Raw genomic sequence first — 21,595 nt, forward strand, 5'->3', positions numbered from 1 at the left:
CATCTCCTCTGACAGAGGCCCACAGTTCACCTCTGAGCTTTGGGGCGCGGTCGCTCAGGCCTTGGGGGTCAAACTTCACCGCACCACGGCCTACCACCCCCAGGCCAATGGCTTGTGCGAGAGGTTTCACAGCTCAATGAAGGCCGCTCTCAGGGCCAGCCTCCAGGACGACGGTTGGGCTGACAGGCTTCTGTGGGTGCTATTGGGCCTCCGGACGGCCCCTAAAGAAGACCTCCAGGCTTCTACCACCAAGCTGGTCTACGGCCAACCACTGCGCGTGCCGGGGGAGTTCATCCCCGGCACCACCGGCCCCTGGTCCGCGGCTCGCCAACGCTCGGTCCTCCAGGAGGCCGCCAGGAGATTTGCCCCGATGCCCACGTCTCATCATGGCTGTCCTCAACCCCATGTCCCCCCAGCGCTTCGCACAGCGGAGTACGTTTTTGTGCACCACGACGCGCACCGGGGACCACTCCGGCCGCCGTACGATGGGCCTTTTCGGGTCTTGAGGAGAGGCGACAAGTCGTTTGTCGTCGACATTTGCGGCAAACCGGACCATATCTCCGTGGACCGCCTCAAGTCGGCCCATTTGGACCTCAACCAACCTCCATGGTTGGCCCTTCCTCCACGGCGGGGCCGTCCCCCGTCGACCAAGCCCCACGCCCGACCATCCGCCGCCAAGCCGCCTCCCACCCCCACACGAATCGCCAGGGGTCGTTTCAGCCGGGTCATTAAGGCCCCCCACAAACTGACTCTCCCTGTACAAGTGAATTATGGGGGGCGCATGTAGCGGTTACCGGACACAATTCTCCTGTACCGGCCGGTGACGTAATCAGCGGGCGGTCACTCGGATTGCATACCACGCCCCGTTGAGAGGCGTGGCTTACTGTTTGATTTTGAAAGATATATTGCCGCTCGGCATAGCCTATTTCAGTGCATTCGTGCCGAGCTCAGAATAAACAGCTTTGTGAAAATCAGCTCGTTGTCGCGTCCATATTGTTGGAGTTCGACGTGAGAGCACAGCTCCACATTGTGATACATTGGGAAACGCAACGACCTTTGGTACGAGTCGGCCATTTCACCCATCATGCCCTCATCGTATATCAACTTAAATTCACGAGGGATAATTATACACACATATATATATATATATATATATATACAGTCACGTGAAAAAGTAAGTACACGGTACACCCCATGTAAAGTTTTGACTTTTTCAACATATTTCAACATACAGCTACTTGATATTCATTTCAACAGCATTGACAGATAAAGGTGATATAACAACAAATATCATGAAACATTTACATTTTGAAGTCCATTGTATAATTTAAATAAACATAAATGCAAATTTTGCATGTGGGAAAAGTAAGTACACCCCCACATTTATCACTACTTCAAACACCTAAAATTAGAATCAGGTGCACCAGCTCAGGTGCAAATGATTAGAACATCGTTGGAGAGGATCTTGGAGGAACCTGTCTTATTTAAACCTCAGACATTTAGTTTGGTTTGCTCTTTGTTGTTGAAGTGAGCGGTGTCACCATGCCAAGATCAAAAGAGCTCTCTAAGGCCTTCAGAAAAAAGGTTATAGATGCCTACGGGTCTGGGAAGGGATTTAAAAAGATCTCCAAACAATTTGAAATCAATCATTCGACTGTCCAGAAGATCATCTACAAGTGGAGAAGATTCCAAACAACTGCCAACTTCTTCAGGCCCGGCCGCTCCAGCAAGTTCAGCACGAGAGCAGACCGCAAGATTCTGAAAGAAGTCTTTAAGAACCCCAGAATGTCATCACCAGACCTACAGGTAGCTCTTGCCACTGTTGATGGCAAAGTGCACGAGTCTACCATTAGAAAGAGGCTGCACAAATTTGATCTACATGGGAGGTGTGCCAGGAGGAAACCTTTGCTGTCCAGAAAGAACATCAGGGCAAGACTAATGTTTGCCAATAAACACCTAGGCAAAGACCAACACTTCTGGAAAAATGTGCTCTGGCCAGATGAGTCAAAGGCAGAGCTATTTGGCCACAGTACCAGAAGACATGTTTGGCGAAAACCAAAGACAGCATTTGACCACAAGAACCTGATACCAACTGTAAAGCATGGTGGTGGAAATATTATGGTTTGGGGCAGCTTTGCTGCATCAGGGCCTGGGCAGCTCACCATCACAGAATCCACTATGAATTCTTCATTGTACCAGAGGGTTCTTGAGGATAATGTGAGGCCATCTGTCAGAAAGTTGAAGCTCAACCGAAGGTGGACCTTGCAACATGACATTGACATACCAGTAAATCCACCAAGGAATGGCTGAAAAGAAAGAAATGGAGGGTTCTGGAATGGCCAAGTCAAAGCCTGGATCTAAATCCCATCGAGATGTTGTGGGGGGATTTGAAACGAGCTGTGCATGCAAGAAACCCCTCAAACATCGCACAGCTGAAAGAATGCTGCATGGAGGAGTGGGCAAAAATTTCTCCCAGTCGATGTCAGAGACTGGTCGACAGTTTATTAGAAACGCCTACTTGAGGTTGTTTCTGCCAAAGGGGGCAATACCACCTTTAGAGCCAAGGGTGTACTTACTTTTTCCACATGCGAAATTTGCATTTATGTTTATTTAAATTATACAATGGACTACAAAATGTAAATGTTTCATGATATTTGTTATATTATATCACCTTTATCTGTCAATACTGTCCAAATGAAGATCAAATAGCTGTATGTTGAAATATGTTGAAAAAGTCAAAACTTTACATGGGGTGTACTTACTTTTTCACATGACTATATGACACAAACAAATATTTAAATCCGGATGGGAAGTAGTTTTGTATGGCTGGGTGAATACAATTACGAATTAAAATTCATAATTGTATTCACTCAATTCCAAACGACATTCCAATAATAAATTGTTACTTCAATAAAATACTGTTTTTCATGACGGTTGTATTGGGATATTATCAGACCACCTCATTATCGTCGCCTGCCCACTTCCGGATTCGGGGCAGGTTCGTATCGAGTTATTTTCAAAATCATAAATTTATTGAGGAATTTTTTAAACCTCCTAACTACCTTACAACATCAGCTGGGACACCAAAACGTTGCACAGGTGGTTTGGTGGGGCAAGCCCCAAAACTGAGGGAGTAGTTTGGGGGCAGACAGACAGTCCAGTTTTATTATGTCGAAGATATTAAAATATAATTACATATATAACAGGAGGAGGTCGTGGGGATGGTACAGCATGGGAAGCATGGCTTGGGGTGGATGAAGCATGAGCGATGGGGAAAGGCATGTGTGAAAGAGAGGAGGAAGATGGTTGAGAGGGAGGTGAGAAGAAAGGAGGAGGAGGGGAGATATGTGAAAGCAGTCGGTCAGGCACAGCAAGGTGCTTGGACGTGGTGGGAAGGTGTGTGGGTGAGGATATTGAGGTGACGAGATTTGGAGGATGGAGCTAATATTGTTGCGTTTCCTGTTGCGGGCAACGTTTGATGTGTTTCCATCACCAGTAAACTTGAGATTGTGGGGGTTGTTGCAGGAGGAGAGATGTTATTTGTGTGGAGGTGGGGAAACGGTGCAGCATGCACTGAGTGCATGCTCAGTCACATTGGCAGCAGGAAGATACAAGTGGCGACATGATCAGTTGCTGGCGGTGGTAGTGCAGATGGTGCAACAAGAGGTGCTGAGATCGAGAGAGAGAAGAGTGGAGAAGGAGACCGATGGGGGAGAGGTGTTGTTTGTCAAAGAGGTAAGAGGTGGAAAGAGGAGGAGGTGGAAAGCAAAAGGGCTGTCAGATGCTTGTGATTGGCAGGTGCTGGCAGACCTAAAGCCACAATTGGTATTCCCAGAGGAGAGCTGTGTGACAAGGTTGCAGCCTGACATTGTCATCTGGTCAGGTGCAACAAGACAGTTCATCTTCGGGGAATTGTCGGTACCTTGGGAAGAGAACATGGAGGAGGTGCACAAGTGGAAGAGAGGAAAGTACAGTGAGCTGGAGGCAGAGTGTCGGGAGAAGGGTTGGCGAGTTTTTTGTCAGCCATTTGAGGTGGGGTGTGGAGGGTATATTGGCAATTCCTTTTCTGCATTTCTTGCTCGGCTTGGTGTATGTGGGACAGAAAGAAGGAGGATGTGTGACAGAGTGGCCCAGGTTGCCTTGAAAGGCTCACTTTGGATATGGAGGAGGTTTATGGGGGCACGTCGAGCGGTGTTGGTCGAGGGTTGTGGTTCATTTCATCCTAAAGGGGTAGTGACTCAGCACGGAGGAGAAATGGAGATGTGTGTGTGTGTGTGTGTGTGTGTGTGTGTGTGTGTGTGTGTGTGTGTGTGTGTGTGTGTGTGTGTGTGTGTGTGTGTGTGTGCGTTTTGCTGGAGTGGGTGTGATTTTGCATCAATGTATTTTTATTTGAGTGGTGCATGTTGTAAGGGTGGTGGTCAGTTGTTTTTTTGTTTTTTTGGTGTATGAGTGAGTGGATGAGGGGCTGTGGATTCTGGGAGTGGAGGCGGTTTTGTTGTTGTTGTCTGTGTTCTCACTGGTTGGTGGTGGGGGTATGTACGCATCCAGGTGTAGCTGCTGCATGTGGAGGCATATGTGCCCCTGCTGGCCCACCTTAGCTGATCCTATGGAGGATGAAAGGCCGAAACGGGATGATGCTGAGGACACGGTCAGTGAGGCACACTTGTGACCAGGTGTGTTTTGAAATTATAGATATATTGTGAAGATTGTGAATTGTGTGATTATAAATTGTGAAGCCAATTATGAGGGCCAAACATCCAAACGCTTAACAACAAGGCTAACTGAACACCAACATCCTGTAAGACGACAAGACAGGTTGTCATTGGTTGTGACACACATACACACTCACACACCAACACACATTCTCATGGAATCAGACCACGATGCTTGGCACAGGATCGTTGAGAGAGAACCGCCAGATTATCGAGGCCTGGTACTCCAATAAAAACTCCATCAACCGACACATCGACTTACATCCCACAAACAAAGCACTATGCAATCAATTACAACGTCAAAAACGGCAGAGTCATTTGAATGCAGGGAAGCCCTGTGATTGGCAAGGACTTGGACCAATCCATGACGCGAACCGTCCCCAACGGAACTTAACGGTTAACACCACACTCAATGCCTCTGAGGAAGAGAACTAGTTTGTTCTCGAAACGTCAGGCTATTAATAAAGATTTTAAAATTGTTTTTACTTCTCAGTGTGCTATTATTTACAATATATATATGCAGTGCATTCAGAAAGTATTCAGACCCCTTCACTTTTTTCACATTTTGTTATGTTGCAGCCTAATGCTGAAATTTGTTTAAATTCATTTTTTCCCTCATCAATCTACATTCAATTCCCCATAATGACAAAGAGACAACAGGATTTTAGAAAATTTTGCAAATTTATTAAAAAGAATAAACTGAAATATCACATTGACATAAGTATTCATACCCTTTGCTATGACACTTGAAATTTAGCTCAGGTGCCTCCCATTTCTCTTGATCATCTTTGAGATGTTTCTACACCTTGATTGGAGTCCAAGTGTGGTAAATTCAATTGATTGGACATGATTTGGAAAGGCACACACCTGTCTATATAAGGTCTCACAGCTGACAATGCATATCAGAGCAAAAACCAAGCCATGAGGTCGAAGGAACTGCCTGCAGAGCTCAGACAGGATTGTGTCGAGGCACAGATCTGGGGAGGCCTACAAAAAATCTCTGCTGCATTGAAGGTTCCCAAGAGCACAGTGGCCTCCATAATTCTTAAATGGAAGAAGTTTGGAACAACCAGGACTCTTCCTAGAGCTGGCCGCCTGGCCAAACTGAGCAATCGGGGGAGAAGGGCCTTGGTAAGAGAGGTGACCAAGAACCCGATGGTCACTGGCTGAGCTCCAGAGATCCTGTATGGAGATGGGAGAAACTTCCAGAAGGACAACCATCACTGCAACACTCCACCGATCTGGGCTTTATGGCAGAGTGGCCAGACGGAAGCCTCTCCTCAGTGAAATACACATGAAAGCCCGTTTGGAGTTTGCAAAAAAGCACCTAAAGGACTCTCAGACTGAGAAACAAGATTCTGTGGCCTGATGAAACCAAGATTGAACTGTTTGGCTCCAGGCAGCGATCGGGGATGTCACCGGGATACGTGCCGAGTTTTACAGCCAGAGAGCGGTCGTGGTGCTGTGGGTGTCAGGCACTTCGGTACATCACAGGTGATGAAGGTTGTGATAAAGTTTCATCGAAATAGTGTGTGTAGTTTCAGAGGAAATAGCAAATACCTATTTTGGGCGGTCAAACCTGGACACAATTTGACCCCTGGTAAACCCCCTTAAACCCCGATCTTTTTTAATGCTGTGAACAAACTTGTCACAACACAACAAATATAATTTGTGTCAAATTTGGTCGCAATCCCATCAGCGGTTTCAGAGAAGAAGTTTCAAGTGTTTACGGATGGACGGACAGACTGACGGACGATGCACCATCACCTACGCTCCACTGAACTTTGTTCCAGGTGAGCTAAAAACTAGAGCAATGCGACTGTCGCCAATATGCCTCCTCATAGTCCCCACCCGTGACAATTGGGTAGATGCCCTAATTCACTGTCCGAAAAATAAATAAGTTTGCTTTAAATCCCTTCAGCTGTTTTGAAGTATCACATTTTTACCACAGGACAGGTTTCACATCGATCGGTGAAGCGTTTTTGGAGAAGGGACTTCTTTTTTTTTAATATCGGCTTTCAAGCTAATATGGCTGCCAAATCACGTGACATATGACATCAAAAATGTACGCTCTGCATACGTATGAGTATGGGATAATGTTTGTGAAGTTTCGTGTTGATCGGATAAGGTTCGTTTTTCTATCCAAGATGGCTGCCAAACCACGTGACCTACAACGTCATCATTTTCAAACTATAAGCAACAATGGTGTCAGATGACATTTGCAAAATTTCGCATCATTTGGGTCGGCCGTTTCAGATATTATTAGGGGAAAGTGGTACAAAATGGACCCCTTGGGTCATATGGACCCCTTGGTATATTCCACCAGCAGCTGCTGCCATCTTGTGGCTGTTCATGTTAAAACATTCCTTTGTGGATTAGCAGAAAGTAACAACATGGTGGCCATCCCTATCCAGTCTTGAACTCGAGCTGAACCATCCAACATTTTGACACCTACTAGGATCTATCGGTAGGTATGTGAGAAAATTGTGTTTGTGGTGACAGAGTGACTCATATTTCCTAGTGTTACTGCATGCTTTTAGAGTATAAGTCAGTCACTAAAATTGACCTTTGAAACATTCTGCCCAGTACATGTGGTTTCCAATGATGTCAGGTTTTCATGGAGGTCGTTCATGGGGCAAAACGGTCCATTTCCCTGGGGTAAAATGGCCCGTGGGGTACCAGACCTGTTGATGGTCCTGCACCTAATGGTAATGCTGTGAGAGGCCCCGAAAATGCTGTGAGACCCATTGGTAACACTCAAAGACATGCTGCTGTTCCAAGACCTGCTGTTGCAAGCACCAGTAGGGAGTTCATTTCACCCTTTCAAATCAGTCCCCCACCTAAGGCTACTCCTGCTAAGGGTAGGCCTACAACACGTCAATCAAAAAGGTCAATGTCAGAGCATTTAACATCAAGCCCATACAAGAAACGACTTGCTGATGCAGCTGAAGAAAAGAAAAGACAGGAAGCACAGAAGGCAGAGAAGGCAAAGCAGAGAGCTGAAAAAAAACTTCAGAAGCAAAAGAAAGTTGCAGAAAAGCCAAAAAAGAAGATAGTGAAGGGTAAACGGGCTATATTTACGGCACCAGAAGAATCTAGCGAGTCTGAGGATGATGATGGAACAATGTGCTTATTCTGCCGGGAAAGTTATAGTGTGATAGGAGAAGGATGGATAAAGTGCACAGTCTGTCGTCTTTGGGCCCATGATGGTTGTGCAGGTGTGGATGAAGAAGATGTGAATTTCATCTGTGACTTTTGTGCCTAATTATGTGCATAATCTCACCTTGTAGTCTGTAATTTTTCACAATAAATATTATTTCAGGTTCAAAGTGTTTTGATTGGTGACTCTGAGGGTAATTATTATGTTTTTCAATGGGGTGACCATATTGCCCCATATGTGGGGGCCATTTTGCCCAACGTGGTGTACAAAATGGCCCACTTAGCACATTTTTGGTCTTTGGTTCTCACCAGTGAATGGTTGATTTGATTCTAATACCAAGTAATTTGTGTATTTATAATGGAATAATGATTGTAAAGACACTGTCTGATTTCAGATATACTGCATCATTTTGGATAAAATTTCAAAGAAAGCTTAAGTGTGCCATTTTGCCCCACCTTCCCCTATTTCATATTTTCCTTCAATCCAATATGGCTGCCAAATCATATGACCTAGGATGTCATAAATTTAATATTTCAATGCAAATGGGTCATTGATCATGTGCATGCAATTTCAGATTTTTAGGATGACGTATTCGATTAAAACATTTATACTGGTATACCACTGCACTGATGATGTCATCATTATCATGCTTGCTTTTGTTCCCCATTGGGAGTACTTGACATTGTTATTATGTTTAATATTCTTGGCCATATCCTTCTCATATTCTTTTTTTTTGCTTGCCTGTACTTCTTTGAACGAGTCTGAATAATCCTCTCCTGATATGAATGATCCTTAAATCCTGCAGTGTATAAATCGATGATTCCAGACAAACCCTTCCCATACAGGCAAACATGACCTCGAAGCTATTTCACCGGTCTCACACTGTTCACCCGAGCGACCAGAATTACGTTTCTCACCCCCACACCCTCCAAACTCATAAACCTCACACACACAACCGCAACCCTAATGCGCACATCCACACCGCATCCTCAAAGTCCAACACCCACATCCCACCCTCCAATCTCACCCACCCCATCTACACTCACACTTTCTAACTCCAACTCCATATTCACCACCAACCTCCAATATGCACACCCAACCCTACAACCCCAACCCAAACCGCAATCCTCACAAAAAAATTTTTTTTATGGCAGCTGCTAGCAACAATTAAGGCTTTTTATTAGCTGTTTAAAACACAAACCACAGAATACATATGAACAGCAATTTGCGTAAGTATGGTATAGCTCCAGTGGTGATTACCAATTACAGAGTACCGTTAGAAGAAAAAAAAAATTCACGTGTTTTAAGAGTAGAAAAATATAAATACATTTTTTTTGAAATGCACCCAAACACCTTTGGCATGAAGCAAATGACAAAGAACCACAAAAAAATACACCTTAAACATGTGATACTAACATGATCACCAAACATTCAAAACTAGATGATGAATCACAATCCATTCATTCTTTCTTTTCTCATACAAGGGTTCAACAAGGATATCATCTATTGTTTTATCTTAGAATTTGTTTCAGCACGAAACAGTAAGGACCATTCTTTCTCGATTCTACGAACAGCCCAGCGTGACCTCAACTGGAGCTCGATGGACTTATTTTTATTTATTTATTTATTTATTTTCAAAAGACCGGCACCTGTATTAACCGGAAACATTGCTTTGTTACACCTACTAGGGAAATGATTGTGCAATAGAAATCACAGCTGGATGTCCATCAAATGGTCGTCTTGAAATCACATGCACAAAACACGCGTACAACATCAACCAGTCATGGTGAACGTTGTCGTCTTTGAGGACATGATGTAGAACAAACGGTTCGAGTCGTGTCGTAATCCGGTGATATTCCTCCTGTGTTCTGCAACGTGCGTACATGGATAGTATTGTGCCTTTTCATTAATCCAAAAACAGTGAGACATCCGTCGTTAGCGATAAGAGTTCTAGATTGAGTTTTGCAGTAAAAGATGCAAGTTTTCTTTCTACATTTCCCAAAAACCTCTTACCCAAAATGCTGACGGAAAAGTTATGGGATCGGAAGATTGGGCGAAGGAACGCACACGTAGGATTCGGAAACATGTAAAACTGCATAAAAATATAACATCGTCAAGGTTTACAGTGAAGACCTACCATGCAGATCTGTGTTTTGCATTTGCTTTTAATGCATCGGCTGTGGGAGATGTGAGGATCAACGCAGCAACCCATTCAGCATCCATTGACACAGCAACCTCTTTCTTACCTACAATATTTACTGTTAAACCAGAAAAGTTGGCTTTTCAAAAACTCGTCATACAAATTCAAGTCAAGCCATGAAGACCAATTCCTTCAGCCAGTTCTCCAACACTCAATCAGTAAGCAGATATTAATTAATTTTAACCTGGGGGTACAAATATTATGACCGATGGTCAAATATAAAAAGGACAAAGGAAAATTGCACTCAAGAAACTTAGTCAGTAATGAGACGTCTTGCAAAGCCAACGAGATTGTTAATTGGGAATAAACAAATCTTGTTTGACAAGGAATTCCAATTTTAAGAAAGTTTCTTTGTGAAAAAAAAAGAAGATGTATTTTCTTGTTTTACATTCATTTCGGTGGAAAGAGCCATCATGGAACATCTCCAAAGTTAATGTTTCGAAAACTTCGAAAGCCGGAAACTCATTTAGAAGCAACCGCAAAAGTATAAAAGTCTGTCTACACCTGCTCAACCTGCTCAACTGTACCCACTCAAGAAGTCCCTAGAATTGAGAGCTACTGTTTGTAAAGTGGGTGACCTCGGACGTCAATCTGAAACATGGAGGATCCCATGCTGTATCCCAGAAGACCAAATACGAGGATAAAAAAGGATCAATTTCTGGCCTGATTGGATAGCCTAGAGGTCCGCACACTCTCTTCAAAGCTGTCTAGCCTGGATTTGAATCTAGGCCCAGTTAGTCATCCTGGTGTTTCACGGGCAGGGTGAACCATCAATGTGTGCGCTGTCCCTCAGATGGACATTCAACTGGTGTACCACCTGTCAGCGTTAGTTGGTGACGTCACAGATCCCACGGTGTCTTTCTAGAAGAGTATGCGAGTTATTACCAGTACACTGATCAAAAAAACCTTCAGTCGAGCATCAGGCCTGGCCAGCTGAGCCAAGGACAGCCAAAACCCCCAAAAACATTCTGCAGCCAACCCACAGAAAGGTGGGAATAATTGGGGCCATAAAATTAGAAGTAGTACCAGTAGTAGTTTCAAAAAAAATGGAACAATACAGTGAGAATTTGAGTTATTTCCCCTAATTTTCAAAATGTGATTGTAAAGAAGTGGGAGCAGTGTGTGGAGGTTGTGGGGAGATAAACAGACGATGTTAGTACTATTGTTAAATTCACAACTTTCACAGTGAAACATCAATTCCCATCAAATCGTGACCCTGATATATCTTGCCAATACAAATGTGCTTTTGGCTATTCCAACACAGCCGGAAGGTTGTATTAAATATGCAGGAGTGGAGTCGTATTGCGATTAATAAACAGTTCCCAATGCCTATTAAATTTGAGATGGAAATACGCTTTGAAAGAAAAAGGATAGAAAAACCCTTTAGAACTGCCAAAAAGAATGAAATGAATGCAGTGAACGACTCAGAATAGGGGGAAACGGTTAAAAAGCCCAACATGTGACAGACTTTCCTTTCTTGCGGAACTTACAGCATTGATGAGTTGCAGTGCAATAGTACAAATAATAGAACAAGATCAAACAGCAAAGTTTATCGTGAACACTCAACCCTGCCACTTCACAAACCAAAGGTCTCACTGTAAGAATGACCTGGAAGAACAAGTCTTTGGAGATCCACAGGATGAGAACATATATGTACGTGAATGATAAGAAGCCAACAAACAATTCCGCTGGGATTGTCAATGAAGATTGCTAGACAAAGTCAATCGAAGGCAAGGCGTTCCACCGGCTGTCGCAGACACAGCTCCGACCCAGAGGAGATAATGGGCAGCTGGTTGGTACGGTGGTAGGTGATCAGGTGAGAAACGTTGGAAAATTCACGATCTTTGGTACGAACCTATTTGTTGGACAAAAACAAAAAAGCAAGGCACATAGTGTAATGTCAAGAGAGATGTTCAGTATGTTCATATCAAAGATGTGATGAAGCCAAAACAACTCTTCCAACCGTCATGTAATATCTCTATAATGTATTGTGGAGGCCAAAAACGGCCTCCAAATAAAATAAATAAAATATCTAATTGCATCTAATATCTAATTAACATATATAATATAATAAATATCAAATGTCTAAAAAATATAAACAATCTATCTATAATTCCAGTAATCTCTGTGTGTATGTGTGTGTGTCTGTGTGTGTGTGTGTGTGTGTGTGTGTGTGTTTGTCTGTGACCGCTGTTTCTCGACAACTACCGGTCCGATATACTTGAAACTTGCCAGGTATATTGCTGGGGACCCGAGGATGTGCCTTTTCAAGGTTTGAAATTAATCGGACAAGTGGTTCCCAAGGTATGGTCACCGTACTCGCAAGCCGTTCGCTTTGGCTTTGCGAATGGACCAAACCATTTCATGTAAATAGAGGGGGGGGTTCTACCGTACTCGCAAGCCGTTCGCTTTGGCTTTGCGAATGGACCAAACCATTTCATGTAAATAGAGGGGGGGGGGGGTTCTGTGGTCGTTACTGCCACGTGGTTTCAAAGTTTTTTTTTGTTGTTGTTGTTTGCACGCATGTTTTTTTGCACCCACGTACGGGCACGCCCTAGTATATCTAATTGAGAGATACATAGCAGGATATCTCAAAAAGTTGCAGACGGATTCGGACGAAATTTGGTGGAGAAGTGTGTTTCAAAGAATAATCGACTCGATTTTGGGGAAGATTTGAATGTGGATTCGGATATGATAATTATTTAATTTATGAAGTGATTCTTCACCATTGAGTGATAGGGCTAAAATCGACATAGAGCAGGATATCTCAAAAAGTTATGGACGGATTTGGACGAAACCTGGTGGACAGGTTGTGTGTGTGACAAGGAAGAATCGATTCAATTTTGAATTGAAGATCCGGATCTGGATCCAGCTAGTATAATTACCTCCGCCACCAAAGGTGGATGGAGGTTATGTTTTCACCCCTGTCTGTTTGTTACTTGCCAGAAGAGATTCCGGCAAGTATGTTGGTTGGTTGGTTGGTTGGTTTGTTACTTGCCGGAAAAAATTCCGGCAGGTATGTTGGTTGGTTGGTTTGTCTGTCCGTCTGTCTGTCTGTTTGTTTGTGTGCAGTACTACGTCTACATCATTGCACATAGCATCGCCATACTTTACACACATATTTGCCTTGCCCTGGAATATACTGTGCCCAATTTTTAACTCTCTAGGCCCAAGGTCAAGCTCAAGGTCACCCAAAACGTGAAATCAGGGGGGTCGAGTTTTCATTTAAAATATATTTCAAACCACTATAACTCTAAAAGTACAAGAGATACGCATACACTTACTGTTACTGACATATAGGAAGTCACATTCGACATTTCATTTGGCACCATGACCTTTGACCTTGAGTGACCTTGAAAGGTCAAACTCAAGGTCAAAAATTGTTTTTTTACTAATAAAAAAAGTACATTCTGGCAAGTCCTCGGTCTCTAACCGATTTCTAGTCTGTCTGTCTGTTTGTCTGTCTGTCTGTTTCTGCGCAGTACTACGTCTACATCGTTGCACTTGCATCGCCATACTTTACACACATATTTGCCTTGCCCTGGAATAGACTGTGCCCAATTTTTAACTCTCTAGGCTCAAGGTCAAGCTCAAGGTCACCCAAAACCATGGTCACCCAATCATTTGCGCCTCCCAATTGAAGCCCGTTGCTAGTAATATATAATGGCAATACAACAATTTTTACCGCTTTGCTTTGAAGAATGGGAATGAAGGGGGAGGAGCGTGTTAATATGTCTGGTTGAAGGCTTTGGGTGGTGAGGGGGCTTGAAGCCAGATTTTAATCTTACAGCCGCCATATTGGTGCTCACCGTCACTGCGATGCGAAGCGAAAGACGCCTCAGAGCTGTCACATTCACAATTGCTATGTCGTATGTACTCCCGATACGTGTTTCCTTCGTTGTAAAAACTACCAAGTCAACAGTTAAAAGGATTTTGAGCCGAAAGGTGTTACGGCCTTGGCAAGATCGATGGAGACAGCGATCTGTTAGCATATACACCGCCCAAATAGCTATGTGGAATTCTCTCATGTAGAGATTAAACCCACATCGTTTGAACTTTGGCAGAGGTCATTATTTACTTTTAATGATCCAAAATGGCCAATAAAAAAGTACATTCCGGCAAGTTCTCGGTCTCTGTCCGATTTATCATTTGTTTGTTTGTTTGTGAAAAAAATATCTCAAAAAGTTATGGACGGATTTGGATGAAACCTGGTGGACAGGTTGTGTGAGTGACAAGGAAGAATCGATTCAATTTTGAATTGAGGATCTGGATCCAGCTAGTATAATTACCTGGATCCAAAGGTGGATGGAGGTTATGTTTTCACCCCTGTTTGTTTGTTTGTGAACAAAATATCTCAAAAGGTTGTGGACGGATTCGGACTAAATTTGGCAGAGATGTAGCGTATGTCACAAAGACGAAATGATTAGATTTTGGTGAAGATCCGGATTCGAATCTGGCTACAAGAATTTTTAAAGTTATTCTTCACCATTGGGAGATAGGGCCATAAAAGATACATAGCAATATATCTCAAAAAGTTGTGGACGGATTTGGACGAAACTTGGTGGACCTGTTTGGTGTCTGACAAGGAAAATAGTTTCGATTTTGGTGAAGATCTGAACATGGATTCGGATATGAGAATTATTACATTTCTTAAGTGATTCTTCACCATTGGGAGATAGGGCCAAAAACTATACATTGCGGGATATCTCAAAAAGTTATGGATGGATTTAGATGAAACTTGGTGGACATGTTGTGTTTGTGACAAGGAAGAATCGATTCGATTTTGGTGAAGATCTGAGTATGGATTCCGATATGAGAATTATTTAATTTTTGACGAAATTCTGATTCTTCACCATTGAGTGTGATATGGCCAACCAGGCAGAGGTATGCTCTCAACTGAGTGCCGTTCTAGTTTTTTAAGTGATTCTTCACCATTGGGAGATAGGATAAAAACTATATATAGCAGGATATCTCAAAAATTTGTGGACGGATGATTTTGATTAAATGTGATTCTGTGTTGTGATATTCTGGTTTGTAGTGTAATTTTTTGGTTGGTGTCAGGAAGGGCATCTGGCCATAAAAAAACATTGCCTCAAAAAGAGATCTGGTGTTGATTGTGGAAAGTATGGATGGACTGAAGGAAAAGATGAACAAGTGGAAGGAATGTATGGAGACAAAAGGTCTGAAGGTGAATATCGGAAAGACGAAGGTGATGGCAAGTGGTAAAGCATGTGGTGAGGTGGAAAGAACTGGGAAGTGGCCATGTGCTGTGTGCAGGAATGTTGTCGGAGTGAATTCCATTCAATGTACAATGTGCGCTGAATGGGTTCATCAAAAATGTAGTTGTCTGAGAGGGTCATTAACCAGTGTGGCAGCTACATTCAAATGTAAGGTGTGCACAGAGGGAGCTGCAGATGGAGAAAATGTTGAGTTGGATCTTGGAGACGGCGTGAATCTGGAAGGTGTGAAAACATTTTGCTACCTCGGAGACATGCTGAATGGAGAAGGTGGATCAGACTCGGCAACGGTTGCTCGAGTGAGATGTGCATGGAAGAAGTTTCGGGAACTGAGTGGCGTGCTGATGAGGAGGGGAGTGTCGTTGAAGTTGACGGGAAAGGTGTATGCTGCATGTGTGAGAAGTGTTATGATTTATGGGAGCAAGACATGGGTAATGAACGTAGAGCAGCAACGAAGGCTGGAAAGGGTGGAAATGCGAATGGTTCAGTGGATGTGTGGAGTATCGTTGAGAGAGAGGAAGACAAATGACGAATTGTGAAAGATGATGGGAATAGAGCCTGTGATTGATGCTGCGAAGAGGAACAGGTTGAGATGGTTTGGTCATGTGTTGAGGAAGGATGAAAGTGACTGGTTGAGAAGAGTGATGGAAATGAATGTAGAAGGAAGTCGAGGACGGGGAAGACCGAGAAAGACTTGGCTAAAGATGGTGGAAGAAGAAATGCGGGCAAGGGGGTAACAAGGAGAGATGCAGAAAATAGGGAAAAATGAAGAAGATTGTCATGGGGACCGCAAGGCTAACCCCCACTCTAGCAGGGAAAATGGCCTTAAAATGCATGTTGTTGTTGTTGTTGTCGTGTTATTTTTTGGGTGCCCAAAGTGAAATTTGGGTGTCCGACAAAAAAACAAAATATAAATAAATAGAAAACTGTAAGACTTATTTTCCATGACATTAAAGTTGCAAAAAATGAATATTTATGCAAACATTTTTAGGACCCGTGACCAGATGGCATCAGCCCACGGGTCCTAAAATCCTGCTCTGCCGCTCTATCTCACCCTCTATCTGTTCTTTTCACCCTATCTTTTGCTCAAGGTCATTGCCAGCATCCTGGAAATCAGCAAACATTACCGCTTTACACAAAAAAGGTGCAAAAACAGATCCTTGCAACTACAGACCAATCAGCCTGCTCCCAATTATCAGCAAAGTCATGGAATCCATCATTGCTTCGGATATGAAATCTTTCCTCTTCTCCAATGGCTTGATCTCTGATCATCAATTTGGTTTCGGACCAGGTCACTCTACTCTGGACATGCTGCTTCTGCTGTCTCAACAATGGATGGAGGTCCTCAATGCCAAACAGGAAATCAGAGCTGTCTCCCTTGACATATCATGTGCCTTCGATACGGTCTGGCACCCAGCTCTGCTCACCAAACTCTCCTCCTATGGTATCCATGGAAATCTCCATGCATGGCTTGCGGACTTCCTCTCTGGTCATAGTCAACGTGTGGCCCTGAATGGATTTCTCTCATCTCCCCTTCCCGTTCAGGCTGGAGTTCCCCAAGGCAGTGTGCTGGGCCCTGTGCTTTTTCTGGTCTTTATCAATGATCTTTCCGACTCTCTGGAAAATCTTCTGTATCTCTTTGCTGATGACTCCACTCTCTGCCGCTCTATTCCTCTTCCCTCAGATCGGCAGTCTGCAGCCTCCTGGCAAGTCCTCGGTCTGTTTCGGTTATAGTCCGTCCTTTGTTATTGAATACCACTCGCTCGTGAACCATCGTCGTCTCCTGACTTGTCTTACCTTTCTTTAATAAATTATCATTTTCTGTGTCACTCTATTGTACAAAGGTTGGTTGATGTGTTTTGGACTTTTAAATGATCAGTGTTTGCATAAATATTCATTTTTTGCAACTTTAATGTCATGGAAAATAAGTCTTACAGTTTTCTATTTATTTATATTTTGTTTTTTTGTCGGCCACCCAAATTTCACTTTGGGCACCCAAAAAATAACACGACAACAACAACAACAACATGCATTTTAAGGCCATTTTCCCTGCTAGAGTGGGGGTTAGCCTTGCGGTCCCCATGACAATCTTCTCCATTTTTCCCTATTATGAGGCACTAATCAGTTATGAGGCACTAACACAATACCGAAAATTCGGTGAAAAATGGAATGGGGGAAAAAAAAAATTGAAAAAAAAAATGAAAAATCGAGCTCCATGGGACTAGACACATGGCATTCGCCTAACGAAATACCGAAACCCCTGTCAGATTCCACCAACTCCCTTGGAGAAGATGTAGCTTGAACTCGATTACCCCCTAAAAAGACATCTTTTTCGGGCGTGGCTCTGCCCCCAATGGGCGCAATACGCCCACTCTAGGCAGGACACAACTAGATCATGATATCAACCTCCCACCCAAGTTTCATCAAGATCGGATGATATCAGGTAGTTATGCTGTGGACAGACAGACACACAGACACACAGACAAACAGACAGACGCACACACATGACGAATATAGTGGTCACTTGATAACTCGTGAACCAATATTTATTTCGATTTTACTTCATCATCACAATGTTAAAAACACATCGCTCTTCTACTGATACCAGAATTAATATAAGCCTTGTATTCTCAACAACAATAAACATGTAGAGGCACCAGTCGAGCTCCCTGATATGCCGGCCAAACAGGAGGGCACGTTCTCTTCTCGATCCCCATCAACTTGTCCCTCCCGCTGCATCCGGAACACTCTCCTCTCGACTTTCTGCTCCACTCTCCACATTTTGTCTTTTCACATGCACGAAGCCAAATTGACAGTCTATTCTGACTTGTTTTTCTGATTGTTCTCAATCGTTCTCGCCTGGTCCTAATTGGGCACATTTCACTCTTATCGTATTAGATTATTAATTGATGTCATGGTATTTTCATGGATTAATTTTTCATGGTCATGGATTAATTGGTGTCATGCGTATTAATTGATGTAATTACATTGTTATATCTCCCTGTAAGTTGACTTTCAGAAAAGTTTATTTCCACAGTTTTATGATTAAATTACGTTTAATAATTTGCAATGGACCAATGGCCCACTAAATATTTTCAGGTACCTTCTACCCCTTTCATACATGGAATACCCCTAAATGCTCAGTTGCATATTTTGAACAAATAAACTTGACCAGGAAACTGAGCAAGACCAAAATGACAAAACTATGACATTGACTGATGCATGCCTCTTCATGTACCTTCACCATACTGGTGATAAAAAATATTCTCCATTCAACGCCAGCATGATTTATTGTAAGAATGTACGTTCTTTTGGATAGAGCTCAGTGGTGATCATCAAATTGTGAATCGTAATCATCCAATCGTTTTGACATCTTGGTTCATGTATTTACAAGTTCACTGCATCTTCCCACAGACCACATACGAGTGTAGTGCATTTGACAGTTATTATTCGTACCTCTACATTTGGCGATATCTCATCATACAAACTGGATTTCAAGTACATTAAATGCGATTTCAAGGGTGCCCAACCGGGCATCCAAAGTCCGACCAGTTATGACATTTATGTGCCCGACGCTAAAATTAGGTGCTCCGGAAACCCGTTAATGTTGAGCCCTGGCTTCGGTTCAAGTGGGGGATAACTCAGCCGGCCATTGCTTCCCAGCACAATTTTCATGGCAGTGACACTTCCATGGCACTAACAAAGTAACATCAGAGTAGACAGTTCAACGAGAGATGACCTCATACAGGTCGACTGAGGGTTACACACGATCGTGAGAATTATCATCCTGTCGTTCTTGCTCGAAAGAACCCCCTTTTTAACAGCAACATCTCTCCAGTATGACCTGCAAATAGCAATCGCCAATCAACATTTCGACAAAGACAGTTCAGAACATGTTTCCTGCCAGCGGTATGAGGTCCAGAAGACCACTGGTCCACATCCCTCCAACAGTGCTATCAACAGCAGCATATGCAATTTGTGACACAACATCAAAGCTAAAGGATGCACGAGTGGTGCCATGTTCTTTCCACCGATGCAATCTAGATTCTGCCTCGACTTCAATGATGGACGTGCTCGAGTATAGAGACGAGGTTGGGAGTGACTTGACAATTGTGCTGGTAGACACCATGATCGGTTTGGTGAGGGAAACTTAATGGTGTGGACTGGCATTCAAGTTGTTTAAGAATTGATATTGTCATCACTTGGAGGTGTGCTATAACTGGTGTCAGACAAAGGGATTAGATTATTACTCCTAAAGCCATCCATCTGGCTCAAAAGTAAGGTCCCATCTTCATCCTTATGGATGACAACTCCCAACAACACCATGCACTTGTTGTCAATGCTGCACTTCAGGACCACAACATCACTTGCTTGGACTGGCTTGTACGATCTCTAGACTTTTTGAACATGCTTTGGAGATCTGAGTGAGGTATGTTTGTGGTTGCTAATTCTGCCTACAATATCTTTTTCAATTGGAAGTGGCCCTGGTCAGTCAAAGAATGCCTGAACTGCACCAACTCCAGAAAGCATCACCCATCCACACACAAGGTACCTACAAGTCTTGCCAATATCCCTGTGGCGTGTATTCCTCTATCTCCAATGCATCTAGGTACCTATCTGATTCCAATATAAACCTATCAACTCTTTCTGCTACCACAACCTTTATAGAGATACAACATGCATTAACTACTCTCTGACTGAAAGACCCTTGCCTTAATACTGCGCTAACTCTTCTCTTCTTTACACTCAGGCCATGGTACCTGGTGCTATCACTGTTTATTCCGATGAAAAACTCTTCTGCATCTATTTTATCTATATCCTCATTATCTTAAAACAACTTGATCATTCCTCTTGTAACGGCCTCGTTACCTCTGCCACCGACGGTGAACAGAGGTTATGTTTTCACGTTGACGGATTTGGATGAAATTTGGTGGACAGGTTGGATGTATGACAAGGACGAATTGATTAGATTTTGGTGAAGATCCGGATCTGGATACGAGAATTTTAAAATTGATTTTTCACCATTGAGAGATGGGGCCAAAAACGATATATACGTTTGTGGCCAAAAATATTGGCACACTTGCACTTAAAAAAAAAAAAATGCACCATTTCTTCCAGGAAATTGTTGAAATTAAAAAAATATTTTGGTATCCACATATGTATGTGTTTGGTCTACAGTCGAAAAAAACAACAAAAAAAGCTGAAAAAATGACTAAATCTTTGCTTATTCCACACAGAAATCCTAAAATGGCCCAGACAATATTATTGGCACCTTTCAGAAGTTGTTAGAAACAATTAGATTTCAAGCAGGTGATTCTCCTTTACTTTGGAATTAAACTCACCTATGGTGTGTTGCAGGTGCCTGCAATATAAAAATGACTCATTCAACCAGTTTGAAAAGAGAAAAAGGAGTCATTCTGCTGTTTTGTGTCACTGTGTACCACAATGAGCATGGACATAAGAAAAAAAACCAGAGAATTGTCTGAGGAGGTCAGACACAAGATTATAGCCAAGCATGAACAATCTCAATGCTACAAGTTCATCTCCAGAGACCTTGATGTTCCTGTGTCCACCATACACAATGTTATCAGGATGTTAAAGGCCTGTGGCACTGTAGCCAACTGCCCAGTACGCTGTAGCAAGAGAAAACTTGTTCGAAGATTGCAGTGAAGGGTTGTTCGTATGGTGGAGAAAGCACCTCGATCAATTTACAAACAGATTCAAGCTGACCTTCAGACACAAGGTACATCAGTTTCAACTCGCACCATCCGTCGCCAACTCAATGGAAGGGGGTTCTCTGGTAGGAGACACAGGAGGATCCCACTGCTGAGAGAGAGACATAAGAAAGCCCAAATGGAGTTTTCCAAAACACACCTGAACAAGCCAAAATCATTCTGGGAGAATGTCCTGTGGGCAGATGAGACCAAATTAGAGCTATTTGGAAAAGCACATCATCTCTATGTTCACATAAAACAAAATGAAGCCTTCAAAGAAAAGAGCACCTTCCCTACAGTCAAACACGGAGAAGGTTCAGTGGTGTTTTGGGGTTGCTGTGCTGCCTCCAGCACTGGGTACCTTGAATGTGTGCATGGAATCATGAAATCAGGAGATTACCAAGGCATTTTGGAACGCAATGTTCAACGCAGTGTCAGAAAGCTGGATCTCCATCGAAAGTCATGGGTCTTGCAGCAGGACAATGACCCCAAACACACTTCAAAATGCACCCAGGAATGGTTCAACACAAAACGCTGGACTGTTCTGAAGTGGCCAGCAATGAGTCCAGATC

The 21,595-nt window shown here is 43.1% G+C and overlaps 1 protein-coding gene across 2 annotated transcripts in view; it reads right to left on the reverse strand.

Moving 5' to 3' along the window:
* Window positions 1-9,034: 9,034 nt before the first annotated feature.
* Window positions 9,035-21,595, reverse strand: part of LOC137429716 (SHC-transforming protein 1) — a 169,865-nt gene continuing 157,304 nt past the window's right edge. For both annotated transcript variants that reach the window (XM_068119889.2, XM_068119888.2), the window contains exon 14: window positions 9,035-11,927. In XM_068119889.2, coding sequence (XP_067975990.1) covers window positions 11,793-11,927 — 135 coding nt within the window. In that variant the 3' untranslated portion in view covers window positions 9,035-11,792. The remainder of the gene's footprint in view (window positions 11,928-21,595) is intronic.

Source organism: Myxine glutinosa, chromosome 6 (assembly GCF_964187855.1).
Source record: "Myxine glutinosa chromosome 6, kmMyxGlut1.1, whole genome shotgun sequence".
Classification (NCBI taxonomy): Eukaryota; Metazoa; Chordata; class Myxini; order Myxiniformes; family Myxinidae; genus Myxine; species Myxine glutinosa.